We start from the raw sequence: 16,055 nt of genomic DNA on the forward strand, positions 1-16,055 counted from the left end.
TGTCAACAGCCCCATTTGATGGAGGTCAAGAGGTCGTCACACAGGTCACACGGTGCGTCTGATCTCAGATCTCCAGGCCAGTGGATGGTGGGCAAGCTCACCCCCATCCCTCAGCTGTCCCTCCCTCACCCTGGAGCCTCCAGGTCAAGTAGCACCCAGGGCAGGTGTGGATAGGAGCCCACAGCACTACCTTCTTCCCCTCAGGAAGCTCCCGAGGCCCTGAGAGGCGGCCACAGAAACACGCCCCAGCCAAGGCAGGCCAAGTACAGGGCTAGTGGCTAAGTAAGGCTCCTGGGTGGTGGCCGAGGTAGTGGGAGCTGGGGAGCCCAGGGGAAAACGGACAGGCTCAAATCGCAGTCCTCTAGGACTGTGCTTTTCCTGTCCCTTTGCCTGGAGCCCCCTCCTCAGATAACTCCTCACTGAGCGGGGTTTTCTACTCCAATCTCACCTTATCATCGTCTCCCCTGAGCCCTGTTGGGGATGGCTGGGGCCACCCTGCCTGCCCCAGGACTCCCTACCCCTCCCTTATTATGCTGTATTTTCCCCAGGGCAGGCATTACCATCTGACATACCGCTCATCTGCCTTATTGTCTGTCTCTCCCCATCAGAAATAAACGTGGAGAACACGCATAATCGTCACCCCCTATAATAACGCCTAGCGTGCAACAGGTGCTCAGTAGATAGGTAAAATTTTTAGGAGCCTATCATAAAAATGCACATCTTAAATGTGCAGATTTCACGTATTTTTATATACTACCACCACCCAGTTCAAGTGGTAGAACATTTCCAGGGGGTTCCTTTGCACCCCCTCCCGGCCAACCCCCACCTCCTGAGGTACCGTTATACTGACTTCCCCTGTCTGTTCCTGAACTTCACCTGAGGGATTTCGATCAATGCGTACTGCAGGGTGTAGTCTTGCGTTTGGCTTCTTTTGCTCAATATAACGTCTACAAGATCCACCGTGATGTTGCGTCTAACAGCTGTCAGTCCTTTTCTAGTGCTGTTCTATTGTACGATAATCTATCATTTATTTATTCGTGCTCTTGTCGCTGGGCATTCTGGTTGGTTCTGGCTGGGGCTATGAACAGGTGGGTGTCAGTGGCCACATGCCTAGAAATGGAATCGGACCGGGGCGGGGTCGGGGGGGGGTGGGACGTGTGGGTCAACAGACTCCAGGAGAAGGTGCCAAACCATTTTCTAAGGCGGCTGCACCCTCTGACATTCCCACCAGCAGCGTGAGCTCTGGGGCCGTGACCTCCTCCCCAGCACTCGGTGCGAGCACGCTGTTTCAGGCTCCGGGAGGGGGACTGTGGTACCTCCTCTCCCTGCTGAGTGAGGATGCTGGGTGCTCAAGGAACGTTTGCTGCCTGAATCCCCAGGGGCGCGGTGGAGGGAGACTCTCCACTCAGCAGGGAGGGCTGGGTCCACACCTTTCGCCCGAGGGTGGTAGCCCCGGGAGGCCACGGTGCCTAGAAGCTGCTGGTCATTTCACACACTGGTCACAGTTACACCCCAGGGCGCAGCCAAGTCTGGACCGAGGCATTTGGATAGGACTTGGCCCCAAGCTCAAGGCTCCCCCGTGAAAACAGAGAACAAAGGGAGAAAATCAATGGGCCCGGACAGGGCTCTGCAGATGGAATGCTGAAAGCTGCGGCTCCTGGTGCCCAGTGGCACCTGCCGGGCCCAGCCACCCTTCCCATTCCCAGGATGCACCCAGAGCCCAGGCCCAGCCAGAGGTGCTGTCTCCCCGGAGTCCCTGCCCTCACTCAGGCGGCTACATTCCTAACACTTGGTAAGGACTGGGTCAGGCCCTTCCCAGAGGCCTGTGAGGTCAGTCTGGCCACCTAGCCTCCCTCAGGTGGGGCCTTGTGACAGTCCCTAAGGGAGGTGAAGAGCCAACGGAGCCACTTTCAGCCCTGGCCCCAAAACCCCTCCGTGGTCTATGAGCTTGCCCTTTCCACAGTGACCCTCAAAGTCATGGGTATTTCGAGTTTGTTACATCGGCCCTTTGTCCTCACCAGTAATTAGTATGTATGTTACAGCACACTGACATAGGTAATCGCTAGCCCCATTTTACAGCTGAGAAGACTGAGACACAGACATGCTATAGGATTTGCTCAAAGCTTATAAATGGAGAGGTCAGGATTTGAATCCAGGGCCTGGTTCCAGAGGTTGTGCCCATCAGCCCACTGCCCAGGCTAAAAAAGCAGGCCTGGAAAGCAGAGGCGCAGGCCAGCGGCTCCTGGCATCTTTCCTCACCTGCGCCTCCTCCAGCCTTTTGCCTGGAGGCTGCTCCCAGCACCCTGGCCTCCTTGCCTCTCCCAATCCTCCCCAGCCTGGTCGCTGCGAACCCTCTCAGTTCAGAACCTCACCTCTGGACAGAGCCCAGCAACAGGCTCCAAGGGTCTCTTCCTCTCCCACCCTGACTCATGACACCTGCTTGGCACGTCCTCAGCTCAGCGGACCCCAGTGGCCACCTTCCCCGGATGGGCCCAACTTACTGCTGGGGAGAGCTGCTCCCGTTCCTGGGCCTTTGGGAACCACCTTCCATTCATGGTCCCCGTCAGCCAGAGTTCTTTCAGTTACGAGTGACAGAAAGCCAACTGGCTTCGAGAGGGAAAATGTTTATTGGCTCACGTGACTCAGAAGTCCAAGGTATACAGGGTTCAGGCAAGACTGGGTCCAGGTGTCATCAGACGTCAGTATCTCTGAGCCTCCTGGATCTGCTGCGCTGACCGCATCCTCAGCCAGGAGCGCTCCTCGGGGTGGGAAAAGGCTTCTAGCAGCATCCGGCCTACATTCTGCCCGCTTTGCTACCCCGGTGTGGCCACCATCATCCTCTCCAAGGCTCCCGAGTGGGTTCCTTCCTGCCTCCAGTGCCACGGGAAACCTAGCGATCTTGTGAATACCCTTCCCCGACGGTCCCACCTAAAGTCCCAAGGGCTCAGGTGTGTTGGTTGGCCCGCACCACGCACTGTGGCCACAGTGTGTCGTGTGATGTCCCCACCCGTTGACATCAGGGAGTGGGGACAGCTGCGTGTACTATAGGTTGGGGTTGTCCCCAAAAGATAGCAGGGACACTATAACCAGAGGGGGAGCAGAGGAGAAGCAGACAGGACCCAGCTGCTCCTAGGCTCCAGGCCCATCCACGCCTGCCACCTGGCCTCCTCTTCCCCAGAGAAGCCAGACCCTGTCAGATAAAAACCGAGTGCCTCAATGCCCCTGCCAAACCCCCTCGTCACCTTGCACCTTCCCCTGGTCAGGCTGGGGTCGGCCCCAGGCGACCTGACCTCACCACATCCGCCCCCTCCCATCCCCGGTCCCCTTCCTCGCTACAGCTGACATTTCTTCTACCTTAGGACACAAAACCCAAAACTGTCCCCTCTGTCCTCGTTCCGAGCCACAGCTCTCATCTCCGCGTCTCAGCCTTGAGCATCACTTCTCCTCACCTCGGCTTCTCACCTCCAGCTCCCAGCCTGTCAACGACCAGCAAGCCTTCCCTAAAGCCTGCAAGGTGTTGGGACCGCTGACCTCTCCCTCCTCCCAGACACGCTTGCGTGGGCACTGCCAGTGGCCCCTGGGGGCCCTGGGGGCGGCTGCTCTTCAGTCTCCTTTGGTGGCCTGTCCAGGCTCCACCCTCTCTCCCTGAGGCGAGGTCATCCACTCTCTAAGCACGCACATCTGTGTCCAGGCCCCTACGTTCCAGTGCCTTCTCCCCAGCAGCTTCACAGGCACCCCAAACTCGTCACAGCCTAACACCTAATCTTGCTCTCTCTCTGTGTCCTCCAGCTGGGAGGGGGGGGCCTTGCCCAAGTCACTGCAGACAGAAACCTGGGAATCCTTAAAGTTCTCTCCCTTTCAGCCCCACTTCCAGTCAGTTCTCAGCACGCTTGAGTCTGCTAACACGCACCTCAAGTCTGCCCACCGTCCTCCACGTCTCCTGCTCAGCCTCCCCGAGCCCCTGCTCCCTGAAGGCGCGCATCTGCCTCGTGGGCCCCCCAATTCCAAGGTCTGCTCCGAAATGGGGGCGGACTGCCCAGCTGTGTCACTGTTCCTGCTCGAAAGCCGGTCTTTGGGGCCCTCGACAGTCCCACCTACCTCTGCTCCCTCAGCTCCTTCCCACATACCCTTAGTGGCACCAGACGCAGATTTCTACAGCGTGCAAGGCCTCTTCCCGTTACTTGTCCAATCTGTCCCTTTGCAGCAGCCCGGGGAGGGCAGAATAGCCTCCATCAGAGAGACACGAAGAGGCCAAAGAAAGACAGGCGCCTTTCCGGGGTCGTAAAGCACAACGAAACAGGCCGTCCCCCAGCATAAGCAGCACCTCTGGCTTAGGCCCTACCCCACCGCTCTGCCCGCCTTCCTTCTGTCAGCGCCCCTGCTCCTACCCTGGCAGAATCGTGGCCTCTGGCCCCTCCCTTCACTCTGCTACCCTGCCCACCACCGCTCCTGGCCTCAGCCCAGCATGGGGAATGCAGGTGGGTGGATGGGAAGGTGGCCACAACGCCCTGGACATAGGCTGGGACAGACACTGGTGTTCCCTTTTATTATTAATCGTTTAATAAATTTAAGAACAGCTCTACCTTCTCTCCTCCCCCCAGAGCAACTAAAACCAGCTAAAAGGGGGTGTGGCCTGGGGGGCAGAGGGCGCTAGGAGTCATAGTCTTCTTCATCCTCTGCGTCAGGTGCTGAGGGGCCCGGGGGGGCCGGGGGCAGAGGCAGACTCGAGGTGAAGGGCATGAAGGGTGTCGGGGGGCTGCAGGGCAGAAAGCAGGAGAGAAAGATCAGGCCGCTCTCCAGGGCCCATTCCTGCCCACTGAGCCCTACCCTATCCCAGTGAGCATGGAGCCCACGGCTCCCTGTACCAACGGGCAGCCAAGCTCAGAGAAGAGAAGGGCCCAGAGCAGGTCACACAGCACCAGTTCAAGCCCCATTCACCAGGGCGGGGTGTGGGTGGGGGCAGGGACCTTCTGAGAGCAGTCTCCTGCCTCTAAGCCCTCCTTGGTTCCTCCCTTCCCATCCCCCAAATCTGCCACAGCCAACAAAACCAAGTGGCCACGGAGGACAGGAAGGACAAAGTGAGCCGGGAGGAATCTGTCAGCCCCCTCTGGTGCCACTGAGCGGCTCACCTCTGAAAGTGGGCAGGGGGGTGGCTGGCCTGTGGTGGAGCCTGTGACGTCTCCTCTTCCCCATCAGTGTCGGTGTCGTCAGACTCATCCTAGGAGCAAGACAGGGTTCAGAGGGGACAAGAAAAGCATGAGGCCGTTGCCGGAGAGCCTGGGAGTGGCAGGGACAGCAGACTGACCCCTAGAGCCCCAGTTTACAAAAAAACCACAGGTGAGGATGGGCCCAGGAGTCCAGCCAGCTCAGGCTGATGCAAGACTGCTCTTTCCCACCACGGGGTAGGGCAGAGGGCTGGGGGCCTCACTCACCTCCTGCTCCGAGTCCGTCCCCGACAGCTTCTTGTCCTTGCCTTTGCTTCCCATCCCACCATTCTTCCGGCCACCGCTGCCTGGCTTCCGGCCCCTTCGGGAAGGCACAGTCCATCTGCCCAGAGGCCTCACCACTCCCTGACCACCCCCCAACCACCCCCAACCCTGGTGGCCTTGGCCTTCCCTGCCTGGACACCTGGCCCCGGCTCCCCACCTGCGGGCACCCTTGTCCCCATCCATGTGGTTGTCTTCCCCGTCTCCCTGCATGTCAGGCACAGAGGCCACCAGGTCCTTCAAGAAGTCAAACTGCTGCTCCAGCTCAATGCACTGCTTCCTGGAAGAGGTGGGGGGAACATGGCATTCAGGTAGAGCCCAGATGTCTGGTCCCTCAGCAGGGATCTCTGTATGTCAGGAGAATAAACCTGGAAAACCTCCACCCCATCTCCACTACCCGAACTTCCCGATCTTGGTAGACCACCCAATCCCTCCCCACCCCATCCCCCCATCCCACCCCACCCCACCCCCCAGTTCAAACACGCCAGTGCTTGAGGCTTTGCTGGTCTCCCAGCAGCCTCCCACCTCCCCTGAGTGTGTGAACTCCCACTGGGCCCTCCCAGCTCCCAGACCACTCACAGGTGGGATGTGGTCATGGTCTTGGCGTTTCGGGACTGGGTCACCTGGCAGGCCTTCTTCAACAGCGACTCCAGGAAGAGCTCAAGCGCCCGGGCTGAGAAGCGTCAAGGAGAACACGGGTGGGGGATCCCCTGCTTAAACAAGACGACCCCGGGCTCCCTCCCTACCCCACGTCCCCCAGCCTGGCCAGGCCCCGACAGGATACAGATGATGACAGGCACAGCCGCCGCCACCTTCCCAATCTCTTCGTCAGTTTGCATGATCTTCTTGATCCGCGCCTGGGGAGGGAGCACAAACCTCGGACCCCGTCGCCTCCGTCCCAGAAAGGGGTGCTGGGTGGGGGGGAACGAGAGAGGGTATCCCGGGAGAAAGGGGGCGGGGGGCACCGACGCGAGGAGGCCACGGAAGGGGGCGGGGCGTCCGTGCCCCCGAACACCGCGATGCGCCCGCCCCCACGGCCGGACTTGGGCCGGAGCCTCCCGAGAGCCGGGACCGCTCCTCCCGGGCCCGGCCACGTGCTCACCGGCGGGAACCGCGCGTTATACTTCTTCTTCTTGCTCGGCATCTCAGGGCCTCTCTCGCCGCGCCGGGCCCAGCGCCGCCGCCCGCAGCTTCCCGGCCCCCGGGCCTGCTCGCCGCCCGCCTGCCGCGGTTCCCCCGGGTCCTGGTGCCGCCTGCTCCGCCCCCGCCGCTCCCCACGGGGTCCTAGCGCCGCCGTTCAGGACGCCGCTCGCAGGACCCGAGCGCCCTCCCTTTGGAGCCTCCCCGGCGGAGTGCGTCGATCCCGGACCCGACCGCCACTCCCGCCCGCCCCCAAGCCTGGGAGAGCGAACGTTAGCCCCGCCCCGCCCCCGAAGCCCCGCCCCGCCCCGGGTTCCCCGACGGCCCCGCCCCCGGGGTCAACCCCTCCCCTCTCGGGCCCCGCCCCGCGGCGCGGCCGACCGGCCCGGTGGCCCCGCCCCGTGCTGCGCTTGTCTATAAAGTTGTTGTTGAGGCGGCGGGCGCTAAGATGGCGGCGGCGGCAGCCGTGGCGGGGGCGGGGCGCGGCGGCGGCGGCGGCGGCAGCGGCGCGGAGCCCCGGCAGGAGCGGAGCCGGGCGCGGGGCTGGAGCGGCGCCGAGCGCGGCGAAGGCCGGAGGTGACGGCGGGGCTGCGGGAGGGGGCAGGGCTGGGCGGGGGCGCGGCTCGGGCTGTGGGCGCTAATGGCGGCGGGCGCGGCGGGCCGGAGGCTGGCCCTCTCGTAGGCCCTTAACAAGCCTGCGTTCCTGTCCGGCCACCGCCCCGTTGGCCTTGGACGGGTCACTGCCCTTTCTGAGCATCACTGTGCTCGTCTTCAAGCGGGCCCGACAGTGCCCGCCTGAGAGGTCTGGCCCTACTGGGCCTGCCTCATGCTGCGTGAACGCGCGCTTCTTTGCCGCCCTCCGTTAGATCCCAGGGCTCGGGATTCCTACCGGTTACTGGCAGGACCCGGTGGTGTAGCCGGGCTGATTGCTCCCACACCTGAATTCACGTTTCGGCCCTGACACTCACGGCAGGTGTGACCTTGGGTAAGTCACTTCTCTCTGAGCTCCAGTTTTCTGAGCTGTAAATCGGGGAGAGGGGTAACGATATTAGCAGCAACCTTTTTGCAGCGCTGATTCCGCCTCAGGTGTTCGCTTTCTCAACAGCTCTAGGAGACCGGAACAGTTACTGTCCACTGTAACGATGAGGCAACTGAGGACATTAGGTCTTGCCCAAGGCCACAGAGTTTTAGCTCGTTGGCTGCACCTACTAGGGTCCGGCAAGTTGTAGGTCTGTCCTGGACCTGCCCTAACTGGGTTCCTTCACAGCAGGATGGAGCCTGGTGAAGAAATGGAGGAGGAAGACTCTCCAGGCGGCCGTGAGGATGGCTTCACTGCCGAGCACCTGGCCGCAGAGGCCATGGCAGCCGACATGGACCCCTGGCTGGTGTTTGATGCCCGCACCACACCTGCCGCTGAGCTGGATGCCTGGCTGGCCAAGTACCCACCATCCCAAGTCACTCGCTATGGGGACCCTGGCTCACCCAACTCCGAGCCTGTGGGCTGGATTGCAGCGTATGGGCAGGGCTATGTCCCCAACTCGGGCGATGTGCAGGGCCTGCAGGCAGCCTGGGAGGTTCTGCAGACCAGCGGGCGGCCCGTCACACCGAGTACCCTGCGCCAGCTGGCCATCACCCATCGTGTGCTCTCTGGCAAGTGGCTGATACACCTGGCACCTGGCTTCAAGCTGGACCATGCCTGGGCTGGCATTGCTCGGGCCGTGGTCGAGGGCCGGCTTCAGGTGGCCAAGGTGAGCCCACGGGCCAGGGAGGGTGGGCGCCAGGTCATCTGTGTTTACACGGATGACTTCACGGACCGCTTGGGTGTACTGGAGGCGGATGCGGCCATCCGCGCGGCGGGCATTAAGTGCCTGCTCACCTACAAGCCTGACGTCTACACCTACCTGGGCATCTATCGGGCCAACCGTTGGCACCTGTGCCCCACTCTCTATGAGAGTCGTTTCCAGCTGGGGGGCAGTGCCCGCGGCTCCCGTGTGCTGGACCGCGCCAACAATGTGGAACTGACCTAGCGTGGCCAAGTGGGGACGACCCCCTTCTGCCCCCTCCCACGCTCGGGATGGATCCTCCCGTCTTCCTCCTCTCTGTCCCAAAGAGTTTGAGCCCCCCCAGCTCTGAGGACTAGGTCAACCGGGAACTGCCTGCATCTTCGATCCCTTTGGACACTTGCTCTCTGTTCAGGGCTGATTCGAGTCCCCACCGGCTGGAGGCTCTGGCTCCCTGAGGGCCAGACCCTCAGCCTCTCTTTTCACTGCTGCCCCCCTCTGTCATACAGAACTGCAGGCTGGGTACAGATTTCCGGGAGGAGAGCCTTCCTTGGCCACCGTCATGTCCAGCTGTACCTCCGTCTCCTCCTGCGTTCTGTCCTCCTCCTCCCTCACAAGAGAGAAAAATTAGCGCTTCCGGTCCCTCTTGGAGCCTTTGCAGTCCAGGGGGCAAAGGCCCTGCAGGCCTAAGCATGCTATTTTGTTGGGGGGAGAGGGTGATTGTATCCACTCAGCCCTTTGCAGAGAGAGGGGATGCCAGGGCCGTGGACATGGGGCCGGCCCCTCCCTGCCATCCCCTGCAGCCTGCACCACCTTCCTTCCTTCGCTACCTTGACATGTGCCTGCTCCTGGCATTTCAATAAAACCCAGTTTGGGTCTGTGTCTTGAGTGTTTCTTAAGATGCTGTGTTGGTTGTTTCCCTGCTTTGGTTGCTGGAGAGAGGCAGGCCGGGAGAGATTGCCTCTCTGCCCTAACTGGGCACCCCTAACTGCCCCCAGTGATAAGATTCACCTCACTGCCAAGGCCGGGAACCTCTCTGAGAGCCTCTGCAAAGCCAGTCCTGCTTCCCCTCCGTCCCAAGGGTCAGAATCGGTTTCTTGGTGGTTTCCCATAAAGCTAAGGGCTTGACCCAGCCAAGTCTGAGGGACTGCTACTAGCCCACAGGGTGTATTTGTGCCAGTTAGAGAAAGGTATCCCCTTGGTCCTGGCAGTTGTAGGTTAGGGCATATGGTCTCGCAAGCAGACGGTGGGCTAGATTTCAGCAGCCTCGGTTGAACATCCTTGTGCAGTGTACGACCTGCACAGCTGTAAGCTGCGGAAGCTTTCCCATTTATACTCCCTTCTCCCGCCCTGAGTGTCCTGGGCCACTGGGCAGTTTGCAGAGCACTTCCACGTGCATTGTACGATTCTCACAGCCCGTCGAGAAGGAAATGTTGGTCCCATTGTGTGGTCGAGGAAATTGAGGCCAAGAGGGAAAAGGGGTTTTCTCGGGGTCATGTGGTGAGTCGAGCAGAGTCGGACTTGCGCCCTGGCCCCCGCCTCCTCCTCAGACGCTTGTCCAGGGCCTCGGCCACAGTGAGGTCTTCACAGCCCACGAGGCACGTTCACTCTCATGATCTTGCCGGGCCGCCCCGCTCAGCCGAGGCTCCTGGAGCCTGGGAGCCTGGCCCCGGCCTTGGTTGGAAGCCAAGGTTTCTGGCAAGGGGCCCCTTGGGATGCTGCTCTCGTGCCGGAGCTGACTCAGCCTTCGGCAGCCTCACCAAATTGGAATTTGGAGCAGGGGAGCGGAGATGCCACTGGGCTGACGGGGTGGAAGTGGGTGAGTCATGAGATGCTGGCTCAGCCCCCTCCCCAGCTTCCTCTTCACCCCAAGTTTCCCCAGGGTTGAGTTCCCCCCCACCCCCCTCAGCCCCAGCCCTGGGAAGTCCCAGAGCTGGGTGGTCTCCGATTTAGAGCCCACTGCCCTGCCTCCCTCAGACAAGCGGTGCTTTGCACTTGACCACATTGGGCCGAGGCTTGCAGGGATCCCGGCCAGGCGCTCGTGGGTCTCACAAAGATGCCCGACTGGTATCTGCAGCACCTGATTCTCTTTTCCTAACTAAGCATTTCACACGCTCCTCCCCTCTCCTCCAGCCTCCTGGCCCTGCCTTCGCCCTGTCCCCTCTCTCTCTCTCTCTCTCTCTCTCTCTCTCTCTCCCACTCTCCCACACACCACTGCAGCTTGCCTCCTCTGTTCCACTCCCTCCCAGTGACCCCCGCTACCCCCCTACAGAGCTCTCCTGCAGAGCTGCCCGAGCCCCTCCCTTACTCAGAGTCCTTCCATGGTTCCCCATGACCTGCAATATAGAGCCCGCTCTCCTGAGGCGCCCCTGACCTAGACCCCTGCCGAGCCCCAGCTTCCCTCAGGTGCCCCTTCCTGCCTGTGCTTACCCTACCGGAGCCAACTGGCATGCCCTTCACCGCCTGGCATGCAGCCCTGGGCCTCAGGCCGTTCCTTCTGCTTGAACACCTGTCGTTCAGCAAGGGTTGAGAGGTTACTTATGTAATTGCTTGATGTCTGTCTCCCACTGGTCCCTAAGCCACAGGCCCAGAGTGTGGGGCTTAGCGAAAGCAGAAACAGTGTCTAAGTCTCAGCCCTGTCCCAAGCGCCTAACACAGTGCTTGGGCAGGGCAACCTCTCCGTAAATTAACTAAAATCCGAATCCAAATTTCAAAGCAAATGCGGCCCCTGTCGGTTCCTCTGGAGTCCTTTCATCCACTCTCTGCTTCACCCTTCTTGTTCCAGAAATCTGAGCTGTCTGTTGTTTTCTTGCATCCATGCTGGCCTTTCCCGTTTTTGTGCCTTGCTCACGCTGTCACCTGCATTTGGTGTGCCTGAACCTCACCTGCTTTCCTGGCTGACCGCACCTCAGACGTCCCAGCTCATCCTCTTGGATTTCTTCTTCCCCATTCATCCGCACCACAGGCTCCCGTCACACCCACCCACCTCTCATCTGTATGTCTGGGGCCCCTCAAGGACAGTGGCCACACTTGATCCCACAGGGTATCTTCAGTGTCCAGCATAGGACCTGGCCTAGCACAAGTGCCAAATAAATGTTATTGAATAAACGAGCGATTGAACAAAGTCACTCTCTGTCTCTGGGCCTGTCTCTTCATTCTGTTCGTGAGGAGAGCCAGGCACCATGCGGAGTGTTTCCATACGCCGTCTCATCGAAGTCTCACCTGGCTCTATCATTATTGCCATTTTTCAGAAGAGGAAACTGAGACCCAGAGACGTTCAGTAATTGGTCCCAGGTTGCAAAGCCATAAGCGTCAGAGCCAAGATTTGAACCCAGGTCGTGCAACTCCAGAGCACCTGATGCATTGCTGAGCCCCCACGATAGAAAGTGCTGATGTGGTGGGGGGCTGCAAGTCCCAGCAAGGACTTGGGATCTGATTTGTAAAGCACACAAGTCGGGGCCTCACAACTGCTGGAGAGAGAGCCTGGGCCGAGACTAAGATTCCCATGTTACTGGCAGAGAAACCGAGGCCCAGAGAGTACAGTGACTAAGCCTACTTGGGCAGGAAGGATCTCCCAGGCCTGTGGTAAGGACTGCTTCCCTCCCAGGCCGGGGGCTCCCCAAGGCCCACCCCCTCAGGCTGACAGGGGATTCTGCCCTGTTTGGGGTAAGGAAGCAGCCCGGGCCCGGGGTGGGCCAGGCTGAGTAAATTTGGACAAGCCTCCGTGCTCAGCTCTCTTTTACACAACCATGGGAAGGATGACAGAAGAGGCCAAGGAGACTCCCCCTCCCCACCTCCCATTCACATGTCCCGTGAACGCCAAACCTCAGGGAGGAGGCTCGAGAGGGATTGGCCAGGGAATGGAGAGAATATCTGCCGGACCCCTGATTTCAGCCGGGGCTAGGGGCTAAACCAGGGAAGACAGGAAATGGCTGAGTTGGGAGAAAGTTTCAGCCAGGGCTTTGGCGAGGTTTTGGGGATTTTCCCAGCAGGGCAACTGCACCCCTCTCCCGCCCTCTGGGAGGGGCCCTGGCAGGGACACAGCTGATTCATCCTGGGAGGGAAACTCCCCACTTCTCTGACGCGCATTCCCCCAGACACTGAGGGGTAACCTGAGGGCACCCGGCCCAGAAACCCACTGAACCCATTTTCCCTTGATTTATTGGCTTCCCAGCAGATCATGAAACCCCCCAGGCCGGAAAGACGGACAGAGTCAGGCAGTGGGAATGATCTCAGAGACTAGAACCAAAGCAATGGCCGGACAAGGGATGCCTCTGGCCCCCTCCCCTCACCCATTTTTTAGATGAGGCCACCGAGGCTCAGATAGTAAGAGCAAAGGGGCACAAAGACCTGCTCTGTACCAGGCACTGCTCCAAGCGGTTTGCATGCATTAGCTTTTTGGTCCTCGCAGCCCCTGTTTTACTGAGGAGGAATCTGCAGCCAAAAGAGGTAAAGTCACTGGGCCACAGTCAAGGCTAGAAACGCTCTGGCAGCCTCCACAACTCCCCAAAGTGCTTGTACACACCCCTGTGGCAGGGAGCTGTGTCCCTCGTCCCGGAGCAGCTCTGGCTCCCGGGACAGACATGTTACCCACTGGGCCCTAGCTCCTCCCAGGCCAAAAAGGGAAAGCTAGTCCCGCAAGAATTAAAAAAAAAAAAAAAATCAGCCAAACCCCCAGAGGCCAGAAGAGGGCAGAGAAGCATTCCCGCCAAAATTGTCCTCTCTAGGGCTTTGACTCCTTTCCAAACCCCAAGCCTTTCCTCCCGAGTCACAGCCTCTGTTTCCGGTCTGCCGGCCTCACTCCCCGACGCCACACATTCAAACAGGAACACACGGGCACAGGCGTGCTCACTGGGAGTCCAGCCTCCAGACCCTGTCCCTCGGCGAGGCACGCTGGGGTCCTGCCGGTGTTGGAGGGACCCTGAGAGCTGTGACGTTATGAGGCATGGCCAGCGGCCCTCCGCAGGCAAGCTCTGCCCTATCTGGCTCCCACTCACAGGCTACATGAGTCACCCCCTTGCCCCCCATGACTCAGTTTACATGGGTGCCCAGAGGACCTCCCAGCGAGGGTGGGGTGGCTTACTGGCCCAGCCCAGGCCCGCCAGCCTTTTATCCCAGGAGGAGCGTTTCATCCCCGTCCTGGCCCAGAGCAGGAACTGGCACCCAAGAGCCCAGGGGTGGGGGTAAGCCTCAGGTCTGGGAGGGTCAGGAGAGCTCCAGAACTGGGTGACGAGCCCTAACTGCCCTGGGCTTAGGGCTACAGAGAGCGGGAGCTGCTCCAAGAAACCTCAGGAGAGAGGCTGAGTGGGCAGAGCCATCCTGGGCACTGGCAGCACAGCCCCTGATGCCCTCCATTCAGAGGAAGTTCCACAGGGCACAAAATATCGCAGCAAGAAAATGCTCACTAACGCCTCCTCAGCTCTTCCTGTACCACTCCTGTGCTAAATGCCATCCACGCCATGTCTCATTGACTCCTCCAACAACCCTGAGAAGCAGGGACAATTGTTATATCATTTTTACAAATGAGGAGACTGAGGCATAGAGGAGTTAAGAGAACGGCCCAGCCAGAAAGTGGCTGAGCTGGGACTCGAACCCAAGCCATCTGACTCCAAAAGTCATGTTGTTATCCCCTGCTGCTTCTCCAAGCTGTGCTGGTTGGAGCAGGGAGAGGAGCCCAGGGGTCTGCCCTGTGCCCCTCCCCCAGGTGGACCTCCACTGAAATTTCTGGTTTCAGGGGTCGCAGTATGTAAATCACTCGTCTGTAAGAAGAGAAAACTGAAGCTCCCAGAGGAAAAGGGACTGGCCTGAGGTTGCATCACAGATCAGAGATGCACTGTGGTTGCGGCCATGTCTCTGAGGCTCCCCAGGATGCCCTGGGCTGGAGAGGTGGCTGGTGGGAAAGGGAACCCCAGGACAAGAGCGGGGAGATGATGGCCTTGTCCCCGACTCCCCCTTAACCCAGCCCCTTTCCCTCTCTGGGGCCCCAGGGTCCTCACCTGCCTCATGGGGACAGGACTGCCATGGCAGCAGGGTGGCATGACCCTCAAAGGACAGCAGAGAGGACAGGCACCTGTGCATGCTCAATTGGCGTCTGGGGAATGGGGAGAGAGTGAAACCCAGGCCCTGGAAACAGCAGCCCAGCAACCACCGCCCCCCCCAACACATACACACACCTCAACCTCTTCCTCGCCCAGGCCCCGCCATATGACTCCCCTGACCTCCAAAGCCTGGATGGCCGGGCCCAGAAGACCTTCCCACAAGGGACCCGGCTCCCTCTTCCCTAGACTCCAGCCTCAGCAAACTGAGCACGGGTTACTTCCCTGTCCAAACGCCACTCAGGGCTCCCTTGTCCCCCAGCCCAAGTCAAGCTCTTCAGCCTGACATTGCAAGACCCCGGCTGAGGCCTCACTCCGTCCACCCCCAGGCCTTTTGTACCCACCGACTTCAACCCCGGGAATGTCTCCCCCACCTCAAATGATCCTGTGCCAGGAAGGCTGCCCTCCTCCAGTGGGAAAGAATCCTTCCTTCCCGGGGGCTCCTGTAGCGCCCCCGGTGCCGCGCCTGTCCCCAGCATCGGCGACCTACTGCCTTCTTCAGTGTCTGACGACCTCTCTGGGCTGTGAGCGCCTTGGGGCCAAGAGCAAGTCTTTGATCATCCCTACCTTCTCCACAGCCGGCTCCATTCCACTTTGTGTTCCGTTAATTCAGGAGGATGGATATAGAAACCGGTCCATCATGCAATGGGATCGGACTCAGCGATCAAAAGGAGCGAACTAGCGCTCCGCACATCTGGAAGAGTCTCACAGACATAATGGTGGGAGACAGAAGGCAGACACAAAAGAACACACGCCGTGTGATTCCATTGATGTGAAGTTCCAGAAGGGGCAGAACCGATCTAGGGCAATAGAACTGAGACTGAGTGACTTCCTGGGTTGACCGCAAAAGGGCAGGAGGGAACTTGCTGGGCGGATGGAAATGTTCTGTAACTTGATTGGCACGTCGCTCACAGGTGTGTGAAATGGTCAAACACCTGGCCAATAAATCGGATGGAATGTTAAACATACCGCAACGAAGTAGGTATTTTTTTTAGGTTTATCTACTTATTTTGAGACAGAGTGCAAACAAGGGAGGCGGGGAGAGAGAGAGAATCCCAAGCAGGCTCCGTGCTGTCAGCACGGATAGCGGAGCTCCATCTCACGACGGTGAGATCATGACCTGAGCCAAAATCAAAGGTGGGATGTTTCACCAACTGAGCCACTCAGGTGCCCCCAAATGCTCAGAATTTAAAAGATTCCCTCAGGCTGCCAAGTGGGAAATGGACAGGAAAGAGCCAAGCCAGCGGCTGTGGACAGCGTCCAGGAGAGAGAGGATGGGACCAGGACCGGGGGACAGAGATGTTTGTTGAAGCGAACTAAAATGTCACCTCCAGCGGTGGGGCAGCCAGAGCTCTTACCCACTGCTGGTGGCACGGAAAAGGGTACAACCCCTTTGAAGGACTGTTGGAGAAAATCAGAACTTGGGCGCTTATTCAGGGGAAAGAAGTGTGATTGGCCACCGAAGGGTATATCCATTTATACCAAGGTCAAGAACAGGCAAAAATCATCAGTGATGAAAGAAGTCGGGATAATGGCACCTATGGGTGGGCCGT

General features: G+C 59.7%; 2 protein-coding genes across 7 annotated transcripts; one reads left to right on the forward strand and one right to left on the reverse strand.

The window, feature by feature from the left end:
• Positions 1–4,520: 4,520 nt before the first annotated feature.
• On the reverse strand, positions 4,521–6,880 carry DRAP1 (DR1 associated protein 1). 2 transcript variants are annotated; one of them, XM_047823448.1, is made up of 7 exons: positions 6,589–6,880; positions 6,271–6,343; positions 6,066–6,159; positions 5,647–5,766; positions 5,433–5,547; positions 5,130–5,218; positions 4,521–4,756 (listed from the first exon to the last, which is right to left on the reverse strand). In XM_047823448.1, the coding sequence occupies exons 1-7, from the start codon at positions 6,628–6,630 to the stop codon at positions 4,651–4,653; spliced, it is 639 nt and encodes a 212-aa protein (XP_047679404.1). In that variant the 5' UTR covers positions 6,631–6,880; the 3' UTR covers positions 4,521–4,650. The 2 variants fall into 2 exon arrangements, with proteins under 2 accessions (XP_047679404.1, XP_047679405.1); XM_047823449.1 differs by having other exon boundaries at positions 5,433–5,526; positions 6,589–6,876.
• A 194-nt stretch (positions 6,881–7,074) lies between these two features.
• Positions 7,075–9,306, forward strand: CD1H11orf68 (chromosome D1 C11orf68 homolog). Of its 5 annotated transcripts, none has more exons than XM_047823443.1 (3): positions 7,234–7,611; positions 7,732–8,374; positions 8,917–9,306. In XM_047823443.1, exons 2-3 carry the CDS (start codon positions 7,898–7,900, stop codon positions 9,268–9,270), a joined length of 831 nt encoding a protein of 276 aa, XP_047679399.1. In that variant the 5' UTR covers positions 7,234–7,611; positions 7,732–7,897; the 3' UTR covers positions 9,271–9,306. The 5 variants fall into 5 exon arrangements, with proteins under 5 accessions (XP_047679398.1, XP_047679402.1, XP_047679399.1 ...); XM_047823444.1 differs by having other exon boundaries at positions 7,894–8,374; XM_047823445.1 differs by having other exon boundaries at positions 7,897–8,374.
• The last annotated feature ends 6,749 nt before the right edge of the window (positions 9,307–16,055 follow it).

The sequence above is a fragment of the Prionailurus viverrinus genome, chromosome D1, assembly GCF_022837055.1.
Source record: "Prionailurus viverrinus isolate Anna chromosome D1, UM_Priviv_1.0, whole genome shotgun sequence".
Lineage (NCBI taxonomy): Eukaryota > Metazoa > Chordata > Mammalia > Carnivora > Felidae > Prionailurus > Prionailurus viverrinus.